We start from the raw sequence: 22,857 nt of genomic DNA on the forward strand, positions 1-22,857 counted from the left end.
CAGGCCCCCGGGCCCGGGCGCGCGGGCCCCCGGCGGACCCCCGTTCCCGGCGGGAGCGGCCGGGCCGCGCTCGCGCCGCCGGCACCTGCCCGCGCCGGGCGCCTTCTCCCCGCGCGCGCCGCGGCCGCAGCCCCCATGCCCCGCGCCGCTCCCCGGAGGCCGCCGCTGCTCCTGCCGCTGCTGCTGCTGCCGCTGCTGCGGCCGCCCGCCCGCGGCGCCCCGGCCCCGCCCGCAGCCCGGGGCCCGGCCTCGGCGCTGGTGGTGCCCGCGCGGCGGGCGGGCGGCGCGGGCGAGCTGGCGCTCCACCTGTCCGCCTTCGGCCGGGGCTTCGAGCTGCGCCTGGCGCCCGACGCCAGCTTCCTGGCGCCCGGGCTCAGGATCGAGCGCCTCGGGGGCGCGGGCGCGGGCGCGGCGGCCGGGGGCGAGCGCGAGCTGCGCCGCTGCTTCTTCTCGGGCACCGTGAACGCGGCGCCCGGGTCGCTGGCGGCCGTGAGCCTGTGCGGGGGGCTGAGCGGCTCCTTCCTGCTGGGCGGCGAGGAGTTCACCATCCGGCCGCGCGGCGCGGGCCGCTCCCTGCGCCGCCCGCACCTCCTGCAGCGCTGGGGGCCCGGCGCGCGCCGCGCCCGCGCCCACCCGCTGCCCCCGGGACCCGCGTCCCCGGGCGCCGGCCCGCGGCGGGGGGCGGGCGGCGGGCGCGGGGAGGCGGAGGCGCGGGGGGCGGTGCAGGAGGACGGCGGGCGCGGGGAGTCGCGAGGCGCCCGCGCGCCGCCGCCGGGAGCCGCGCGGACCAAGCGGTTTGTGTCCGAGGCTCGCTTCGTGGAAACGCTGCTGGTGGCGGACGCGTCCATGGCCGCCTTCTACGGCCCCGACCTGCAGGTAGGACGCGCTCCGCCCCGAGTCTCCCGCTTCTCCCCTTCTCTGTCCCCCTGAGGAAACCCTTCCCCTTCTCCACTCTCCCAAGACTGACGCCAAAAAAAAAAAAAAGTTTCTTTCTTTTCTAAGAAAGCGCAGGGACTCTCGGCTCAGCCTCTGACGCCGGGCTGCCTACTGCCTCTCCCTGCAGGTCCCCCCCCCCCCCGGTTTGGGGCGGAGGTCCCAGGGCTTCCCCTCTCAGCTGCTGGCCCCCATCCCTCCCATCCTGAACCTCCCGCAGCTCAGCACTGCGCAAGCTGGACTGAAATGGGGTTTTTTAGCACCCCAGGCACCTGCCTCTCCCAACAGAGATGAAAACTGAGCATTTTGCAAGAACATCCACCCTGCCCCCCATTTCTCAGCCCTCTGCTGTCTCCAGACCTGAGAGGCCCCGGTGGAAAGATGTGGCTTCTTCGTTACCTTGAGTACAGAACTGAGGTTGCCATAAATAAAACACAATGTTTGGAGGGAACTGAACCTGGAAAGGGGCTGCCCCACTTCTGTGCGCCCAGCTGGTTCTGATCAGGGGGCGTGGACTACCTTGCCAGCCTGGCCCTGGGCCCTGCAGAACTTGGCAGTGCCAGCACCAGCGCAGAAGGGAGGGGACAGGATTGCTGCCTGGGGGCTCCGTGCGGGAAACTGAGCTTCAGTGGAAAAGGGAGGGGAGAAGGGAGTGGGGATATGAACTCTCAGTTATTGTTCCTAGCTTGGTCCACCCAGCTGATCTAAGCCCAGACACAGCTGTCTACTGAGCTGGGGCAGGAAAAGCTATAGGCACAACCCCTATAGCCAGCTGGCTTCTGACTAAACTCAAAGATGGTGCAGGCGCAGCAGGAGGTGTCTGTGTTGCCCTGGTCCCAACATCTCCCCCACACACCAGGTGACATGGAGAGGCAGCATTTTCTCTTCCCTGGGGGCACAGAACCAGTAATGTGCCAGGTAGAGAAGAACTGACCTGCCTGGAGGTCAGATGCCCTGAAATGGGGATCCTGGCCACTGGGGCAGCTCAGTTAATGCTTTTCCAGTGATGGCCATCTTGGCTGGGGGCCCTGTTCTAGGCTGAGCCTGTGCCTGGCTGTTGGAGGCACTGAGCATATCGGTATCACCTGTGCAGAACGGTCCAGACAAGATGCAGTCGGCTCTCTGTTTCTCACCCCATCTTTCCCACTCTGCAATCGCTGGGACATGCATTCTAGATGGGGGGATGGGAAGCACTGCAGGGCAGGTTAAACCCTGGGCAGGCTCCCCTGCATGCTGCCTGGCTGTGTTCAGTTCTCCCGGAGCATGGTATGAGAGCTGGGAGCCCTCCAGAAGTCCGTTCATTGCAAGCTCAGAGCTGAGCTGCTGAGCCTCACCCCACACGTGGACCAGTGTCTGACATCTGCCAGGAAGTACCAATAACAAGAACACGGAGAAGCAGCAGAAAAAGTAATTGCCTGTCAGTCTGTGGAGCCAGAATGTCCTTCCTACTGCCCTCCTACCGTCTCGCTGTCTAAGTTCTTCACCTACACACTGAAGATGTTGGTTTTTTGCCTCCAGGGCATACTTGGCTTCTGCAGCCACCAGAGCCATCTAGAAGCAGGCTTGGCTTGGTGCTGGGCTCCAGGATGCCCAGGCCACTGAGCAGGAGGCTGGGCTGCGTTTTGACCCAAATTTGCTGCACCAGAAAATCAGCTTTCTCCTTGCAGAGCCGCCCAGGATGACACCTCATGTGTTGCCTGGCTGATGACCTAGCTCACACTCCCCCCCCCCCCCCCCCCCGCATACATTCCCAGCCAGACCAGGTCAGGAGAGCACATCAGAATGGGCCTCAGGTACCTATGAAGGCTGTGTTCCTCTCCCTAGGGTGTCTACTGCTAGGTCTTACACCCCAGAGAGAAGTCCTCTCTCAGCTGGACCAGTCCTGCCACTTCTCCCTGCTCTCACTATGTCACAGCCCACCTGTACCCCTGCTGGGTGGGGCGGGCTGAGGCACAGCTGTTTCTGTGACTGCCCACTGGCCCTTCAAAGCTGACTGCTCACCAGCTGTGGAAATGCCACAGGATAAACTTGAACTTCTCAGCTCCATCCCCTGGGCTGAGAATGGGCCCGTGAGCTCAGCCAAGAGTGAATGTCAAATCTGGTTCCCCAAGACCTTGCCTGCCCAGACCCTTCTCCCCAAAACAGAAAAGGGTCTGGGCAGGCCCTTTATAAGTAACAGGTCTTTATAAGTGACTCTCCAAGGAGTCTCCTGGAGACTTCATCACACAGATGGAGGCACTCTGGGGTGTCAGTGACCAGGAAGGACATTATGAGGGCAAGGAGAGACTTTACTCCCTCAAGGGCTTGGATTTCTTCATCTGTGAAGACAGACACCTGGACTAGGTCACCTGTGAGCCTGCTTCATGACGAGTCTTCTGGAAAGCTCAGCGCTGTGCAGGGACACCCCTCTGAGTGTGTTCAGTTTGCTGAGTGGTTTCCACCCGTCACCTCAGTGGAAATACCTGTGAGGGGTTAGAGGAATAAAGTGCCTGCCGCAGAGCATAGGTGACTCTCCAGGTCACGCAGGGCTGGGGCTGCCACCCACGTCCCTGAACCCGAGTGCAGTGCTGTTTGTGCCAGGCTGCCTTAGCTCAGGGAGGGCATGCGACTGTGGCTCTGTGGCCTCCTGACACTTGTCCATACTGTGGGAAAGGATCCTTGAAGCCAGCAGTCCAGGGATGCCCCCCCAAGCCGGATACCAAGAAGAAACCCCCATAAAGGCCGAGAGCAAGAACCAGCCATGCTCCAGGCTGGTCTCCGCGCTGAGTGACAATGAAGTTTTCCAGAGCTTCCTACACTTTAGTTCACTTAATCCCTCCACAGAGGGGCCCCTGCTTCCCACCTTCTTATCTGGTTTCAGAGTGAAGGAGCCCAGACAAAGGGGGCTTTCTGAAAGGGGGGACCACCTCAGAAGAGGCCATTAACTCTGTCTGCATCTACTCGCTCTGGAGGAAACTGGAGCAGGAGAGGAGTGAGTGTGGCTGAGCAGCCCCATGCTCAGTCTGGAAAATCGTCCTGCCAGGGGACAGCGGCGAGCTGAGCTTCTGAATTCATTCTCAGCAGAGAGGATCCTAGGAGTGGCACTCGGTGTCCCCAGAGAAGACCAGAGGTTTCCCAAGATGTCAAGCTACTAGCAAGTGACTTCAGGGAAGGGCTAAGTCACAGCCATTTCGTCTCCCCCTTAACCATATCCTCTGGGGGAAATGTCACCCACAAGCCCTAACGCTGCGGTGACCATGTATCCTACTTTGCCCAGCAGAGTGCCAGTTCAGTGCCATCTAATTGTCAGCAGTGTCCTGCTTTGGAAAATAACAGAAGCAGATACATGCCCCACTCTCCCTCACCACCCAAGTCTTCGTTGGATGAAAGACAAGTGATGCTTGAATGTGAATTATGTTCTCTTCCCTGGCACAAGAATGAGTCTTTCCCATCTCTTTGGTCTGCTGCAGTCAGAATGATGGACGATATGAAGTATTTCCTAAGGAAAATGCCTCAATGTTCAAAGGCTTTGGTTCGCCATTTCCGCCTGCCCCTGCGCTGGGGGGTGGGGGTGCACATCAACGGCGTCAGGGCCAGCTTGCCTGCGGGCTTCCAGTGTTTCAGCTGGGCCGTGATATTCCTTGAGGCAGCGAAAGGGGTGGCAGTCAGTGTCATGATCAAGAGGATAGGCTTTGAAGGGCAATAGAAAAAATTGAGTGTCCTCGAGCAAGCTGTCAATTTCTCAGCACCTTCCTTTTCACCAGCACAGTAAGAACAGCTGTACAATGTCCTGGCATTGTGTTGAGGGTGCAATAAAATATGGAAAGCACCCAGCCCGGTGCCCTGCACACAGTAGGTGCTCGACAAAGCATAACTGATACTAGAGTTGCCTTCAGTGATGGCATTTGTCAGAGTAGGAGGGCAGTGCGGTCACATGCCATCATAGCCACCGCTGTGTCAGCTCTGCGGTCCCACGGCAGAGAGGTGTTCTTTTCAGTTTGCTTGGCTCAGAGTTTTACGCTTGACATCTTGAGGTTCTGATAAGCGTGTGCTTTGGCGAGGTGGCCTCACCCTTGCTGTTTTTGTTGGGGGCAGCAGAACTGGCACCAGGTGTTAGACCGGTGGGGTCAGACCGGGCCTCGGTTCAGCAACCTCAGTACTTGGGTTCTAGCTAGGAAAGAAATTAGAGCCAAGGTTTAAACTATAAGAGAACATTTATTTGGAAAATCACAGAGGTAGAAAAAGTAATTTGTAGAAGAAGTAGGCTTAGGAAACAAGTTATCGAGGCAAAGGAAGGGCCCTTGGAGCTTGAGAGTGAGGAAGGTCAAGGTGATGCACCTGGGGGGCGTAGGGAGGGGGAGGGGAAAGGCTCCAGCTTGCTCCGGGTGGGAAAGCAGAGCTGGGTCCTCAGTCCTAAGGGTTTTAAAGGTGGAGTTTTCAGGGGCAGTCCCAGGGGAAGATCTCAATAGAATATTCATCAGTTTTTCAGGTGTGTCCTTTCAGGGTCGGGGTCTCCACTGACTGATTGTTCAGCGCCAGGGCAGGGGGTCATTCAGTGCAGCTGGTCCTGCGGTCAGCTGTGATGCTTGTCTGGTTTTGCTGCTTTTCTGGGAACTGGAGCTGAAATACAACAGGCCTACATGTTATCTCCAGGGAGGAGAGGTCACCTGGGGATGAGGTCCCACCCAACAATTGTCCTTTGCTAGGCGCCCAGGGCTTTCCACCCTGATGACCTTTTGTACCTGTCCCATGGTCCCTGCTTTGCTCATGTCTGTCTACCTGCCTGCCACATCTTCAGAAAAACAGACACAGTATAGGGCTCTCTCTTCTATTCTTTCCTTTTCCTTTGCTTCTTCCATCTCTTCCTCTGCACAGTCTCAGGCCCTAGAGAGATGCCCAAAAGGCAAAAGGAAGAGTGGGGCACAGGTTGCTGAGGTCAGAGGGTTTCCCACATTTCCACACTTCCTCTCTTTGCCTCTCCCAGGCATGCTGCAAGGAAAAGCAGGAGGACCCGCAGTGCAAAGAGCAAATGAGCAAAGCCTAGCAGGTGGCACTGTGAGCAGAAGAAGCTGCTAGAAATACATCTGACCCAGGCCCCACCTCCCCCGGACTCCCACCCTGGTCGCTTTGGCTGCACCAGAGCTCTGGGGTGGGATCTCCTTGTTTGTAGCTCAAAGAATCAAAACACTTCTCCAAGCTGGCTGGGGAAGTTTCCTCTTTTCCAGGTCCTGGGGGCACCAGTGCAGAAGGAGGCTCCCTGAGAGAGTGAAGCGCGGCAGATCCCCAAGTCATTCAAAAGCAGGGCTGTTTAACCTGCTGGCTGGGCTGGCCATGGGTTCTGTCCAGCCTACCAGTTGTGTTCGTGGGAGGTCGACGGCTGTGTTGGGACCCCACCCTCCAGGGGCATGATCTTACTCACCTGCCTCCTCCAGCAGCCTGCACTGGTGTGCAGGGAGGTGTAAATAGACAGCAGGCGGTGAAGCCAGCCACCTGCCTCTCTCCTTCGTGGCTCTTGAGCCCACTCCCTGTGGGACTATAACTCATGTCTGCCCTTTTGGCCCAGGGAATTGGCTGAGAAACAGAGGCTCACCGACTCAGGGCCACTACCCACCATGGCCCAGTGGTCCTTCCCCTGGGAAACCAGGCCTTGCAGGTGTCAGGCATTCTACCACTGTTTCTCAGAGGGGCCGATGGTGGGGATAGTGACCCTTCCATCTTCAAAAGCTCAGTGAGACAGAAAAGGGGGGTAAGCGGGACAAGGTTTGGGGATTTTAACAGAAACGCTGGGCCACATTGCAGCCCTCCTGCAATGGAGATTATCTTCTGAGAGAGCAGCCAGAGGACCTTCAAACATCCTCACATCTAACCCACTGCCTTAAAGGAAACTGCTCTCAAGCCAGCTCAGCCCAACAGTTAGTTATTCATTGTCTGGAGTAGATGCTATGAGCTACCTCAGCTGCAAAGGGGAGACTCCCTGAAAACCTCAGTGTTGGGAGGCATCCCAGTGCCCCACCCCATCCTTTGTGCAGCGAGTCTTTGGTTCTGTATATGTTTTTCTGGGACCAGTGCTGAGCAGCTGGCATCTCTTCTCTTCACACCTTCTTTGTAAGGCATCATCTCCCCAGTTGTGAGATTGCAAAATCAGAACTCAAAGTTGTTATGAGGAGAACTGCAGGTTGCTTGGGAAGAAATCCCAGGAGTTGGCCCCTGGCCCATCAGACTCTGGCCCTTCCTAGAGTAAGAGACCAGGAGACTCTTCCTGCCCCCTGGGAGCAGCGGAGACCTGGACAGGAAGCGGCCTCAGCAAGCTCCCATTCCTCAGCCCTCACCCCCAGTTGCATAATGATGTGATTGCTTTTTCCCCTTAGGAATCCAACTCCAAGAGCAAGCCAAGTTTCAGCGTTGCTGATAAGATGTTGACATCAGCCTAAACATAGCTGGAGTACTTAACACCCTCAGTAACCTGCCAACCCCAGTTTGTAGGGCTTACAAAATACCTGGCTTATTGCCTTCGAGGTGAACAGACAGGTCCCATTCACAAATGATGGGGTTCGTCTGGAACTCCCATACATGGCCTCAAACGACAGAATGAATGTCCCCCTCTAGCCTTTCACGCTCCCTTACCCTCCTTCCACTCCCACTTTCCAGACCATTGGAGGGGAAAAAAGAGAGGCTTGCAGAGACAGTGCCCCAGAGAACAGGGGGCAGGGCCAGCGAGTGGCCGCTCAGCTGGCCATGCTCACGCTCATGTGCCTCTGCCCCTTTGTCTCCTCTTCTGCAAAATAACCCAAGAGAACTTACTTTTAGAGGCAGGAGAGCGAGCTCCAGGCTGGCCTCCTCCAAAGCTGTGGGAGCAGCTGGCAGCGCAGTGACAGGACAGAGGCCAAGCACTGACGTAGACTGTTTCAGCTGGCCCGGGCGGGACTGAAAGCAGGTGTGATCCTAAGCATCTGGGTCTCATTAGGCCCACTGGGTTCTCTCAAGCCCCAGGCAGAAGGGAATAAACTCTTTAGGGCTGTCCAGGCAAACCCCAGAAGGCCAAGCGCTGGGGAACTTAACAAGAAGAGTGTGGCCCCCGGAGGTGGACACGCCTGGGCTGCATCCTGGCTTGGAGAGCTGTGTGGCCTCAGAAGTAGGGACTGCAGTGCCTCCTTCATAGGGTTGTTGTGAGCATGTGATGAGGTAACATTGGTGAAGTGTGGGCCCTGTGCCAGGAGCAGAGTGGCTATTGTTCGTAGTGATTATCAGAACCAAGTTTTCAGGGTTAACATTTCATCCTGAATAGTAGAGGCTACCCCAGAAGACACCAGGAAAATGCTCACTTGGACTCTAAGAGGGAAATTCTACTCACCTGGAGGACTCAGATCACTGCTTCTAGGCTGAGAGTGGAGAGGGAAGGGGTGGCTGGTAGGGAGCCGGTTGGGGTCAAGGTCAAGGCAGAATAACCAGATTTGTCCAATAGAACTCTCCGTGATGATGGACTGTCCTGTCTGCTCAGCCCAACACAGTGGCCACAAGCCATGGACAGCAACTGACGCACTTGAAATGTGGCCAGTGTGACAGGGGAACTGTCATTTTAATTTCACTGAATTCTAATTAATTTTTATTTACATAGCTATACACATAACAATCTGGTCAAGATATTAAATGCACGCGCTTTGGAGCCAGGCAGTCTGGGTTCAGATGCTGCTGTGCACTCATTAGATTTGGGGTCTTGGGAGAGCTACTGAGACACAACTTGCTTTCATGTAAAATGAAGGGTCTCGAAGGTGTGGGTTGTCAGCAAGATGCTATTTATCAGACACTCAGCACAGAGCGGGCCACAGGGCGGGGTAACAGGAGGTGATGGCCGTGGGCAGGCAACGGGTTGAGAGGTCGAGCCCTTCACTGTTCCTGTTCCCTCCTTCCCGACAGAACCACATCCTGACGCTGATGTCCGTGGCCGCCCGCATCTACAAGCACCCCAGCATCCGGAACTCCATCAGCCTGGTGGTGGTGAAGGTGCTCATAGTAGAAGATGAGAGCTGGGGCCCAGAGGTGTCCGACAACGGCGGGCTCACGCTGCGCAACTTCTGCAACTGGCAGCGGCAGTTCAACCAGCCCAGCGACCGGCACCCAGAGCACTTCGACACGGCCATCCTGCTCACCAGACAGGTCTGGGATGGCTCCCGAGACCCCGCGGAGGGAGGGCGGGGGACCAGCGATCAAAGGCAGGGCCACTGGGCCTGCCCAAGCATAGGAAATGCCTCCCTGCTGGCCCCAGCTGGAGCCAGGAGCCCCGGGTGTGCAGTGAGGAGGTCACGAGGACAAGTGTGAGGTATTTGCGAGGGAAGGAGAGGAATCTCATAAGGGCTCTTTTCCAAACGGTCGTGACCAGCTGTCTGCTGAGGTCATAGCCAGAGGAAGCGGGCCACACCGCCCAGTGAGCGACCTGGAGCGGGAATTGAGAGAGGCGGTCCATCTGCGGGGGTTGTTAAACATGGGGCCAGGTAACCAGGCAGTTACCCTCAAGAGTCCCCAGATCAGGAGGCTGCCCCCTGTCTGGTGTGATTGAAACGGGCAACGTCCTCAAAGCTAGAGACGTGTGCAGAGCCCTGTTTACACCCAGTTCTCACAACACCCCACGAGGCAAGAACTGTTGTACGGTTCCCCATTCTACAGCCGAGGACACTGAGGCCCAGAGTATCACAGAGTGGCAGCGCCCACACTCCAGCCCCGGTCAGTGCTGCTCTGCCTCCCCACACAAGCCGCCCAGGCCCCAGCCAGCCCAGCACACACCAGCACAGGAGAAAGGTCCTCCTCAAATGAGTGTCCTTTGCGGAGAAATGGGGATTTCGGCTTGAAAAACGTCCTTCAGCGCAGGAGGAGCAGGAATAGGGAAATGTTCTCCTGTGTCTGCTCCCACACTCTCACTTTCTCCCCATGCAGAACTTCTGTGGGAAGGAGGGGACGTGCGACACCCTGGGCGTGGCAGACATTGGCACGATCTGCGACCCCAGCAAGAGCTGCTCTGTGATCGAGGACGAGGGGCTCCAGGCGGCCTACACTCTGGCCCATGAGCTGGGTAAGAGCTGCCCTGCCCGCCTCCCCCGCGCCCTCAGAGCTGCCTCTTCCAGACCCGGGCTCCCCCAGCTTCCCAGGACCGCAGCCCTCACGGCCAGCCAGGTCCCCTCATGGTCCTGGCAGGCTGGTTGTGTGCCAATACATGCTGTGCTTCCTGCGCTCCCACCCTGAGCACGAGGCCAAAACAGTAAAAGAGAGTCCTGGCCCATCCCCAGAGATCGCCAGGAAAATGCCCACACGTGAAACGGCCGGGCTAAAGTTGCCATGCCGTAGCCAAGCTAAGCGGTAGGAATCTGAGAAGATTAACTGGGAAGAGAGGGCGAGCGAATAACCGAGGTGAGCATGTCTCTGAGACAGGCTGAGGCAGAAAATGCAGGGCTAGCGGGGTTCCTCGGTGCTCTGAAGAAGCTTCCTGGGCGGGAGAAGCCCAGAGTGAAAAAATCTTTAAGAAATAAGGAGAGGACATGCTGCTCCCTCCCTGCCTCCCTCTTTTTCTTCCCCTCCTTCTTTCTCTCTCTGCCTCTCTCTCTCCCCCATAAAGGGGAGGGAGGGGCCCTGGGCCCTGTGGGGGGCCCTGGAGCAGGGTGGGGAGGGCTGCAGAGCAGGGGAGGCTGTTGGGGTAGACTTTGGTCTCTCTCTGTACCCAGGGCACGTCCTCAGCATGCCCCACGATGACTCCAAGCCCTGTGCACGGCTCTTCGGGCCCATGGGCAAGCACCACATGATGGCACCCCTCTTCGTCCACCTAAACAAGACGCTGCCCTGGTCTCCCTGCAGTGCCATGTACCTCACGGAGCTCCTGGACGGTGGGCATGGTAGGCATCCCTGGCCAGCTGCTGGCAGTGGAGCTCTGCCCAGCCGGCTCCTTAGATCACTGTGGCACCTGCTGTTTCTGGCTGAGCTCCATCACGAAGCATCATAGCCATGTAGGGTTAGAAGAGGCTTCAGAGATCTGCCCCTTGCCCCACGGCCTGTGCCACGGCCTCACCACCCCCACAGAGCATGCTCTTCCTTGCCCCATTCTCCAGCAGCCTGAGTGGCTGGCTAGTCTAGCTTGTTAGTCACAAAGCAGGTGGAATTAGCCTGAGGTTTGTCTGCAGGAGGTGGGTTTGAACAGAGTTTGAAGGGACAGAAGAATGTTTGCAGCACAGAGGAGGGAAGAGGGTCCGGCTGGAGTGGGACATCGTAGGATAGTTAGAAACAGCCAAGAGCACAAGGGGGGGGGGGGGTGACGTGGGCTGGCAGTGTGCACCTGGTGAAGACAGCTGGGCTTGTGGGGTAAAGCAGTGAAAACACAGTTTATTCTTGATTCCTCTGCTCCAAGGAGACAGGGACAAATATAATACAAAAATAATGGATTGTCCGAACATCAGTACTTTGGCTTTATTTTGCATAACATGGTTTTGAAGAGTTCATTTACACCCCCAATTATATCGACTTAAATTAGTATTACAATCAGCGGGAATTCCCTAGGTAAACTCTGAATCGTGAAAGATATTCTAGATCACAAAAGAAATTCTACCTTGAAGGTAAATTTTGTGACTGATAGTCAAAAATTGGACAAGTTCTATCTAGATGGTGAGTGTCGAGTTTTCAGATTGAGGTCAAGGAGAGCGTGACATCTGGACATTAAACCCTGTCAGTGGGGATTTAAGGGTAATATAGGAGCCAGGGAGGGCTGCGAGAGGAAACTCTGGCCCCTTACTCGTGTGCCTCCGTTTCCTCCATTTCTCAGGAGACTGTCTCCTCGACACCCCCACCTCGGCCCTGCCCCTCCCAACAGACCTCCCGGGCCAGAGGGCCCTGTACCAGCTGGACCAGCAGTGCAGGCAGATCTTCGGGCTGGGCTTCCGCCACTGCCCCAACACCTCCGCGCAGGACATCTGCGCCCAGCTCTGGTGCCACCTGGAAGGTCCAGAGCCCTTTTGCCACACGAAGAATGGCAGCCTGCCCTGGGCGGACGGGACGCCCTGCGGGCCTGGGCACCTCTGCTGGGATGGCAGCTGTCTTCCTGTGGAGGAAGTGGAGAGCCCCAAGGTGAGGAATGGCACTTGGGGACACAGAGGTGGGGCGAGGGGTGGTGTAGGGAGAGCTGTTTTTGAGGAGAAACCACACTGGAGAGCCATGAACTCTGGGCCAGGCGGCAACTAGGGCTTCTGAGTAAAATCACTCTTTTTACAAACAAAGCAAAGCATATTTATCCAAACACAAGAGGAGCCTTTGAAGTGAGCTCGTAATGAAAGGAGGGTGCCACCGGTGCCCCAGGCATTCAGGGAACTCCCACTGGAATTCTCTGGAGCTGACCTGAGGCTTGTGAAGGTGGCGATAAGCTTGAAACACTCCAGCCCAGAGACTGGCACGTGGGCACTCAGTCCACGGAAGCTGTTCCGAATTCTTTATCAACAGATGAGAGTGACTCAGAGGAGGAACATTCAGTCGAATGACGGGAAAGGGTTCCTATCCTACCCACGTCTGAGCTGAATTCGTAGAAGTCGGGGAATGAGAGCCATCGTGGGGGTTCCACACTCAGAGAGGAGGCGGGAGGAGAAATGAGACGCCTCTGACAGGCAGAGGAAACTTGGCCCAGGACACAGCGAATCTGCAAGAAAAGCCAAGGCAATGCCGCTGAGAGCTTCAGATGATTCGCTTCTTTGCCCTGCTCTTAATACTTCCAAACTGTGGGCTGATCGAATTTCTCTTACTGCGAGTCACTGAGCCGTCCCTGTGGAATGGCATCCGTGGAGTTAAGCAGCCTGGTCCCAGCCCAGCACTGAATCACCGGGGTGGCTCGGGCAGTCTCTCCCAAGGGCTGTTCTCAGTGACAAGTGTCCTCTGCACTGAGTCTCAGGAGCCTGCCGGGGCCAGGTGAGCCCCACCCTGGTTCTAAGCCTGGGCCAGGGTAAGATTCACAGCTTCACCCTCAGCCGCCTCTCACCCTCCCATTCAGACACAACTTCTGGTCCAGGGGTCACCCTCTCCTATAGCACGTGCTTCACACACCACTGAGGGCAGGGAAGGGGAGGGGCCCATGCAACCTGCGCCGCACCAGAGCCAAGCTCAGTGCCAGGAGAGGTTGGCACGGGAAGCTCATGGAATGCTATTTATCATCTAATACTCTATATATGACAGATATAATCATATCTGTATAAAATAAAAAACACCACATTCTTTACGATTATATATGCAAAGCAAAAGTATGAAGGGATTTGGATGAAAATTATGCCAGTGGTTTTATCTGGGTAGCAATGCTTTTTTTTTAAATCTTCACCCAGGGATATTTTTTCCATTGATTTCCAGAGAGAGTAGAAGGGAGGGATGGAGGGAAGGAGAGAGAGAGACAGAGAGAGACATCGATGTGAGAGAGATACATCTATTGGATACCTTCCGCAAGCGCCCGGACCTAGCCAGGAATCGAACCTGTAACCCAGCTATGTGCCCTTGACCGGGAATCGAACCCATGACCCTTCAGTGTGCAGGCCCATGCTCTAACCACTTTTTTTTAGCACTGTTTTTTAAAGTGTTATTTTCTTTTTTACACTCTTCTGTATTTTTCATTTTTTATTTGAGCAAATATTATTTTTGTAGTTTTAAAAATTATTTTCATTTTGAAAACTCTATGAACCCACCAACGGCAGCCGTAAAGTTGGGAGCAGTTCTGTTTATTTCCCAGGGATCATCTGCCCCCTGAACTGGCTGGTGGACTAGCAGCCACACCTCCCAATGGTTATTTGTTTAGACCAGGACTCTCAGCCTCGGTGCTAGTGACACTGGGGGCTGCATAAGTCTTGGTCCTAGGGGGTGTCTTGTTCATTGTTAGATGTTTAGCAGCCCCGCACCAGCTACCCACTAGAGGCCAGCAGCAGTGACCCTCTCCAGTTGTAACAACCAAAATGTCCCTAAACACTTCCAAATGTCCCCAAAGGACAAAACTGGCCCCGGTGAAGAACCACTACTTTAGGCCCAACTTTATTTATTCCCATAAAAGAGGCTAACACCAAGTACCTTGCTGAGGGCAGGGCACTGTTTTAGATGCTGAGCAGTCAGCCGTGAACAAGTCCAGCCCCTGCTGACAAAGCTGATGGCCCGGCAGGCCACATAGTCACGACACGAATGATTAGGGCAGTTTACTGAACTCCATGCCCTCCCCGCCATTTATAACTCAGCTCCTGACTCTGTGGCTTTGTGTGTTGCAGGCGGTGATGGACGGAGGCTGGGCCCCCTGGGGACCCTGGGGAGAGTGCTCCCGGACCTGCGGAGGAGGGGTGCAGTTTTCACACCGCGAGTGCACGGACCCTGAGCCTCAGAACGGAGGAAGATACTGCTTGGGTCAGAGAACCAAGTACCAGTCATGCCACACAGAGGAATGTCCCCCTGATGGTAAGTGCCACTTATGGCCACATCTGCCAGAGCAGCTGTTCTTGCTGTCACCTAAGATCCCAGAAGAAGAGAGAGCAGGGTGCATCTCCTGATACAGAGCTTTCCTGTGACCCAGATGTAAATGGGCTCTGCGAGGCACCAAGTTTTAGGGCAGCCCTTGGTGACCCAGGACAGCTCCCCTTGTGCTGGGGAACATGGCAAACCCAGGAGAGGAGTAGCCCTGGTTGTCCAAGATGTAGAGATAGAGGCTGTCACTCCCAACCAAACTTGTGTCGGGGGAGGAGGCTTGCAGAGGAGCTAGCATCTAGGATAATATTCCTCCTGGAGGCATCTGAACCCACGTCTGTGTGCAGAATGGAAGCAATTTCCAAAGCAAGTGTCAGAGCCAAACCTCCAACGTCTCCCCAGTCAACATCCAGCCCAGGGCGGACGGAGGATTTCTGAATCTGATCCTAGTGCACATTCTTTCAGAGAAGAGTTGCCCATGTTCCCTTGGGGCCATGGCAGCTGCCGGACGGAACCTTCCCAGGAAGCAGCACTGCTCTACCTCCCTTGGCATACTCCCACCCCTCGCACCAGCTAGAAAGCACACTCACTGCCTCAGAGGCAGCAATGGGCAGCAGTGAACTGGTGAGAGGGAGTCATTAAAGTTGTTCCCTGCCATCCCTCTCAGCTCCCCTCTGTGCAGCTCTGGGAAGTATTGGCAGGCAACAGAAGACAAGCAGAGCTTAAGAGAGCTCCATCCAAGTGCACAGGGTTAGTGGCTAATGGGGAAATCTGTAGTTTTTGCAGTTTTACAAGATGGGAGAATCAGCAGTGGCAGGGGGCTCTGGAAACTTCACCCAGAATTGTGAGTTTGCCTGGCATATGGGTGAAGGGTTCCTTGGAATTGTGAGAGTTTGCCTGGCATACAGGTGAAGTGTTCCTTGGAATTGTGAGAGTTTGCCTGGCATATAGGTGAAGCATTCTCTGGAGTTGTGAGAGTTTGCCAGGTAGACACGGACAGTAAGTGATACCATGATTTCAGGTGCCGGGATGTTCTTAGTGCCTCATGTGTGGCTAGACTGTAATAGATGTTATAAATGGCATAAAATATGCACAGTATGGTCATGGTCCTCAAGGGAGTGCAGTTTAGCTAGAGATCCAAACCCCCTTTACAAGGCAAGTAAAACTTAGTCTGTGAAGCAGAGACTACAGGCTCGTGAGGAATCCAGAGCAAGGCCGAGCCCGGACCAGTCAGAAGCTTCAGGGAGGGAGATCTGAGCAGAGCCTGGGAACTGAGCTGGTGAGGAGGTGTGGGAGTATGGGCCGGGAGAGGAGGGGTCTCAGAGGGGCTCTGACCCACTCAGGTGGAGCCCGTGGAATGGACCAGCATATCAAGGGCAGATGACAAAGGTCCGTGAAAGATAAAATGGCATCTAGAATTCCTCAGTGCCAGCTGTTTTGCCAAGTCACCTGGAAAGGGTTTTCAAACACAGAGGCCCAGGCCCCTCAGGTGTACTGGTCAGAGTCCGAGGAGTGGGGCACAGTCATCTGAAAAGTCTCCACAGTCCTCGTGGATGTCCAGCTAAGCTGGAGGACCTCAGTGACAAGAGCAGGGTCAATTTCAGGACTGAGAAATAAAGTCTTGCTTCAGACGATTGTTCTGGAAGCAGCACGATGGGAAGGAGGCAGCTGTGTGTAGACACTAGGTCCCAGGTGAAGCCATGAGGCCTGGGCCTGTGCGGGGTACTGAGGTGGTGAGAGTAGATAGAGACATTTAATACTACAGTTGTCCTGAACATAGTAGGATTTAATGAAAGCTTGGGAGTGAAGGGTGGAGATGCTCAAATGTTCAGTCTCAGACAGGAACATACAAGTTTCACCAAATGAAAATCAACCCAGTTCATGGAGGAACCATATGGAGTTGGGCTGTGCTGAGCTGGGGGTAATCACAGCACCTACAAACGGGGTCCCCTGTAGACACCCAGAATCACAGCATGTGGGGTGTAAGGCGAGACTAAGGGTATAAGGCGAGACCAAAGCTGGAGCTGGAGATCTGAAAGTCCACAGCCATGTGTCCAATGTCACTGAGGAAGTCGAGATAGAGCATGAGAGCAGAGGCCCAAAAATATAATTCCATGTGTCAGCCTGTGCCTTCCACACTTACTGAACTGTCCCGTTTTCACCTAAGTTTATTTATCTGTAAAACAGAAGTAATATTACATCTTCCTCAAGTGGAAAGGATACTTACCAAGAAAGCCGGCTGAGGCTGGATGCCCCTTTCCTTGCCCCTGTGAGTAAGGGTCCCACATGGACCTAGATTGGGAGTACCTAGAAATGCTGGGCCCAGATGATGCTGGACCTGTGTCCTGGGCTCAGGGTAAAACCAGGAGAAAGAAAAGTACCTGAATCTAGGCACTTCTCCCGCTAGGTCCTACCAGCTTTAGCACAAGGCATTGACTCCATGCCTTTTCTTATTCTTTCCAGGGAAAAGCTTCCGGGAGCAGCAGTGTGAGAAGTATAACTCCTACAATTACACTGACATGGATGGGAACCTCCTGCAGTGGGTCCCCAAGTACTCGGGGGTGTCCCCCCGGGACCGCTGCAAGCTGTTCTGCCGAGCCCGGGGGAGGAGTGAGTTCAAAGTGTTTGAGGCCAAGGTGAGAATCCTCCTGGAACAGAGATACACAGATGAGGACCAAGGTCACCTGCCAACAACCCCCACCCCACCCCATCCCCCAGCCATGGGCTGCCTCTGTGCCCACCATGCCCTCTCTTCCTTCCCCTTCCCCTGCTGCAGGTGATCGACGGCACCCTGTGTGGGCCCGAGACTCTGGCCATCTGTGTCCGTGGCCAGTGTGTCAAGGCTGGCTGTGACCACGTGGTGGACTCACCTAGGAAGCTGGACAAATGCGGGGTGTGTGGGGGCAAAGGCACCTCATGCAGGAAGATCTCTGGCTCCCTCAGCCCCTCCAGGTGAGCCTCCTAGTAGTTCATTACCGAGGTCAAAAGCCAAACAGGCTTTAGAATCACATCCCTGTAAGTTCGATTGTAGCCGCTTCTTAATACCCATGGAGTACTAAGCTTCAGTTTCCCAATAAAATGTCAGCAGTCCTCCGTACCTCAGAGTCATTGTAAAGAGCCATGAAATGGGGCATGCAAAGGACTTGGTACAGGGTCTGGCTCATAGAGAGGACCCTGCACGGGGCAACCAGAGGCCACATGGCCAGGGATGGATCATCCCTGAGTCCACTGGCAGTAGAGCTACACTGAGCACCTGGGACCTTTGCCAGAAAGCAGCTCTTCCAGGCCTGTTTAAGGAAGTGCATCTCACCCCACTCCAGGTGAGCCTATCCTTCCTGTAGCTGAATCATTAGAAAAGGGGTAAGGGAGGGGGCCTCAGTGGCCTCAGTGTCTTCATAAGTCTGAGCACTCCAGACACTTTCTTACAACCTAACAACCCGCATTCATAAAGCTCCCACTATTTGTTTCAGTGCTTTCACCTCTGTGGCCTTGTTTGATTCCTAAAATCAGTCTCTGAGGCTGGCAAGGCCAACACGATTACTCCCCATTTACAGACGAAGAAACTAAGGTTCCATAAGATTACCTGACTCTTCTAAAGTCACACTGACCATTAATAATAGCCAGAAGGAGAACCCAGGTTTCTTAACTCCTGGAACAATCTTCTTCCTGCCATTTTAGGCACTTCCTGGAGAGGAAGTCAAGGGCAGGTGTTATGCAGCCACTCTGGACTCCTCTGTATCTCCCTGTCTTACATGTCATCAGACTCAGGAAAACAGAATCAGCCCACAGCAGACAACCTGGGGGTCTTTTCAAATTTAAAATAAGAGGATAGAGAAAAAAGCCTGGGATGTGGGATGTTCAGATACTGGGTCTCCTAGCTGGCTCTCTCTTAGGCAATAGACAAATTGGCCCATGGATACTTTTACATGGACCTAAACTAAGCAGCTGGCCCCAGCTGAGCATAAGGCAAAAACAGTGAAGAACCGACTTGCTGTGCTCCTCAGTCCCTTTCACTTTCTTCCCAACCTGTATAACCCAAATGCTTTCACCCCAGAACATGAAAATAGGAACCAGCTTTCCTCCAGCCACATAAAGCCCTATAATAAAGCCAAAGCATTTTCCCAGAACAGCACCCATCCACCCAGAAACACAGCTTATGGTATCTGGGTGCAGCAGAAGATGGCTCCCCTATGCCCTAGTTCCTGCCCTACAGCCATGTTAACCAAATACTGAGAACTGACTGACTCTGAGGTGGGGTGAGGAGCCAGATTCTGGAATGAGCATGTCTGGAAAAAAACCCATATTTTTCCACATGGGTTTGAGCTCTGGGTATGAAAGTGGCCAAGCAAAGTTTATACCAGTGCAGAAAACTAAATGTGTTTGAGGTCTCATTTGAGCCAAGAGCTGCCAGGCTTGGCAGCCCCAGTGCGGCTTTCAAACCCCTCTGGGCTGCCTTCCTCCACGGGCTATTGTCAAGACCCACACATCCAAACTCCTCAGCCCCGACATCTGAAATGGAGTTGCCAAGCAGAGCAAAAGCCCATGAAAAGCCAGTGTACAGACCACTCCTGTCAGCCTCGGCAGCTAATTGATTTAGAACTTCGAGGCAACTGCAGAATTATTTGCTGCTGGTTTTCATCTGCCAACCCCAGACACCACCAGCAGATTCACTTCCTTAGGCTCTGGGCTAAGAAGCCACTGATCCTAAGGGTTCCTTTCTGTTCCTGTCCTAGTTATGGCTACAATGACATCGTCACCATCCCAGCTGGTGCCACGAACATCGATGTGAAACAACGGAGCCATCCAGGGGTCCAAAACGATGGCAACTACCTGGCCTTGAAGACAGCTGACGGGCAGTACCTGCTCAACGGGAACCTGGCCATCTCCGCCATAGAGCAGGACATCCTGGTGAAGGGGACCATCCTCAAGTACAGTGGCTCCATTGCCTCCCTGGAGCGGCTGCAGAGCTTCCGGCCCCTGCCTGAGCCGCTCACCGTGCAGCTCCTGACAGTCCCTGGTGAGGTCTTTCCCCCCAAAGTCAAGTATTCCTTCTTTGTTCCTAATGACGTGAACTTCAGCATCCAGAGCAGCAAAGAGAGAGTAACCACCAACGTCATCCAGCCCCTGCTCAACGCACAGTGGGTGCTGGGGGACTGGTCTGAGTGCTCCAGCAGCTGCGGAGCTGGCTGGCAGCGACGGACTGTGGATTGCCGGGACCCCAGCGGCCAGGCCTCCGCCACCTGCAACAAGGCTCTGAAACCCGAGGACGCCAAGCCCTGTGGAAGCCAGCCGTGCCCTCTGTGACCTAGCGGGGCAGGCCAAGTCTTGTGCTCATGGACTCGGGGTGCTGGGGTGCAGACAAGTGTCCCCACTGTGGTGACCCTCTGTGAGGAGATGGTGTGGCTTACCCAGGCCTCACAATGCACCAGCCCCTCCAGCACAGGGAGGGGAAGAGAGGATGGGCCAATTGATCATACTGTCTACTTTCTAGTGAATGGGACCTTGCTTGGGTTCAAGTAGAGGGCATAGGTTAAAGGTAAAAAGTGCACTTGTTTAACCAAACAGCAGACTAGCAAAGGACTAGCCCAAAGACTAGCAAAGTTAAATGGAAAAAAAAAATTGTTTTCTATTTGGTTTCCCCTATAAATAATCTACCTCAGAGGGGAAAAAATTAGTCCAAGAGAGGTGTGGGGCAGGGGGGCAATGGTGAATGTCAAAGCAAGCCCCTAAGCTGGCTTTAAACATGATCATGACTCTCTTCAGTATTAAAATCCACTGTCAAAAGGGCTGCAGGGCTGTGGAGAGCCACGTGTTCTCAGGCTTCCACCTGCAGGGGTGGATCCATTTCAAGTATTTATGCAAATGTGTCTCTGAACTAAAGTGTGATCTTGTGCTAATGTAGTGGTCTGGTCTGATTCAGTCTCTCTTTCGAAAGGGCAGGGACCAAAAGCCCAAGGACAAAGGCTGAAAGTAGGTCAGCACCTTGAGCACACAGGGAAGAAGCACCTCGCCCGAGTCTTCTCAGGCCTTCCCCCTGGGCTCTCAGACACCCCCAGCATCCTGCTCATCCCTCATCTTGGCAGCTGTTCATTTGCATAATCCAGACAAATGATCCTCACACTTTCTTGGGCATTAGGATCACTAGAGAGCTTCTTAAAACACAGATTGCTGGGCCCCTTTGTTTCTGACTCAGCAGGTCCAAGGGGACCTGAGAGTCTACATTCCCAACAAGTTCCCAGGTGACTTGGGGCTGCGCTTTGAGAATCTCTGCTCTAGTGGAAACTTCCAGCTCAGAGGAAGAGTTGTTATGCGGTGCCTCTGGGCTCGTTTTTCCTGAGAAAGACTCTCCCCTTCCTTTCTGAACTTCTACCTTCTGTTCAGCTGGAGGTACAAGATCCCTCAGGATCTGGGGAATTCTGAGTCCCCAGATCTCTCCCTACACCAAAACCCATCCCCACTTCACAGTTCTGGACCCGAGCTGCTTGCCACTGCCCCAGCCAGTCTTTTCACACAGGGTGGCATGTCTCACCAGCCACTGGAAACCTACCTGAGAGGCTTTAAAGTCCCATCTTCCGTTCCCTAGCTCCTCATATTTCCCTGGCTCTCAGAAAGCCCCTTGCTCAGGCTTCCATACTGTCTGGTGTAGAGGTTATGTAGTCCTTGGTCATAACTAGGCGAAGAGAAACAGGCAACCTGAAGAAATGACATTCTAGTGAAAAGAGAAAAAATATTTAAATTGTCATCTCTCTTTTGTCACCTTTTACCCATTTGTCTTCCCTTTAGCTTTCTCTTAAGACCCCTTCAAATATATGGTGACATGGTCAGGGAAGACCGTGTTCCCTTGATCTTCCAGGGAAAGCAAGACTTTATTTCTCAGCCCTGAAACTGACCCTGCTCTTGTCACTGAGGTCCTCCAGCTTAGCTGGACATCCAAGGGGCCTGTGGAGACTTTTCAGATGACTGTGCCCCACTCCTCGGACTCTGACCAGTACACCTGAGGGGCCTGGGCCTCTGTTGAAAACCCTTTCCAGGTGACTTGGCAAAACAGCTGGCACTGAGGAATCCTAGATGCCATTTTATCTTTCACGGACCTTTGTCATCTGCCCTTGATATGCTGGTCCATTCCACGGGCTCCACCTGAGTGGGTCAGAGCCCCTCTGAGACCCCTCCTCTCCCGGCCCATACTCCCACACCTCCTCACCAGCTCAGTTCCCAGGCTCTGCTCAGATCTCCCTCCCTGAAGCTTCTGACTGGTCCGGGCTCGGCCTTGCTCTGGATTCCTCATGAGCCTGTAGTCTCTGCTTCACAGACTAAGTTTTACTTGCCTTGTAAAGGGGGTTTGGATCTCTAGCTAAACTGTACTCCCTTGAGGACCATGACCATACTGTGCATATTTTATGCCATTTATAACATCTATTACAGTCTATGGAGCCTTGTGTGAATGGGAAAAAACAGCCAGCAGAGGACTCAGGCCCTTGGGTACAAGAGAGGCAAATGGGATTTCAGCCCCAACTGTACCCTTTGCTGGTCACATTTGTGTGGTGCACGGTGGCTGTCGACTGAGAGTTGACCGCTTTCCCGTCTGCTCTTCCCATCTGCCGACTCTTCAGTGAGCGGAGGCGGACTTACCTAAACATAAACAAGCACTCACGCAGGCATGCTGACAATGACTAGTGACACCAGATTTGTCCTTGCTGTGCATCAGTCTTGTTGAGGCTCATCTATGTTTCTGCGGTTCTTCATCTCCTTTCGTTTCTCATTCTCCCCAAAATTAATCAAGGCCAAGCGTGTCCCCTAGTAACTGCCCATGCCAGTCCAGCTGTGCCATCCCCGCCGCCTGCATCATTACCAGGCACGGCGTTTGCCCTGGAGTTCAGCTGGCAGCAGAGCCGCTGATGTGCGAAGCAGAATGGAATCCCGCTTGGCTCTTCCTCGCTGTGTGGGCTCAGCAGGCTCACAGAATACATACTTGTTTGTGTCTGGAAATTCAACAGCTGCAGCTCAGGGACTCGGAAAACAGATCTGCAGAGAGAGGCCTCATCTCTATTTCCCACCGCCAACCACGACCACCCTTTGTGCCCCGAGAAGAAAGGATGGTGAGAAGCTGTGTTTCCTCCGCTGAGAAGCGGTGTTTTCCAGTTGGTGGGCCTCACGAACGCTGGTACTGGTGCCTCCTGATGGGAGTCCCCATGGCCCCAACTCGGCAGGTAGTTTGGTCATTCATCTTTCTCCAAGTACCTGCCAGGGATATTTCAAAGGTGGTACATTAGCATCAAAGTTCCTTTCCAGCCTTTTATCCTTAAGATAAGTGAATCCTTGTCTGGAATTTATTGTCTGCCTGTATTCTCCTGTAGCCAACCAGAGGGTATTGTGAATTTACAAAAATATGCAACACAGTTCACTTCAGCAAAACACCCCTCTCTCCCAGGAACATGTTCTAGGGGTAATGGGGCCATCTTCCCACCAGCTCTGCATCTTGCTCTCGGATGATGTCCACTA

General features: G+C 54.5%; 1 protein-coding gene across 1 annotated transcript; it reads left to right on the plus strand.

Annotated features, from left to right (window-relative positions):
* Nucleotides 1–135: 135 nt before the first annotated feature.
* ADAMTS8 (ADAM metallopeptidase with thrombospondin type 1 motif 8) lies at nt 136–19,805 on the plus strand. Its single transcript, XM_016204285.2, has 9 exons — nt 136–876; nt 8,827–9,066; nt 9,841–9,976; nt 10,623–10,790; nt 11,711–12,012; nt 14,169–14,352; nt 16,822–16,994; nt 17,135–17,310; nt 19,092–19,805. Exons 1-9 carry the CDS (start codon nt 136–138, stop codon nt 19,660–19,662), a joined length of 2,691 nt encoding a protein of 896 aa, XP_016059771.2. The 3' UTR covers nt 19,663–19,805.
* The last annotated feature ends 3,052 nt before the right edge of the window (nt 19,806–22,857 follow it).

This window comes from Miniopterus natalensis, chromosome 20 (genome assembly GCF_054644295.1).
Source record: "Miniopterus natalensis isolate mMinNat1 chromosome 20, mMinNat1.hap1, whole genome shotgun sequence".
In the NCBI taxonomy this organism is placed as follows: domain Eukaryota; kingdom Metazoa; phylum Chordata; class Mammalia; order Chiroptera; family Miniopteridae; genus Miniopterus; species Miniopterus natalensis.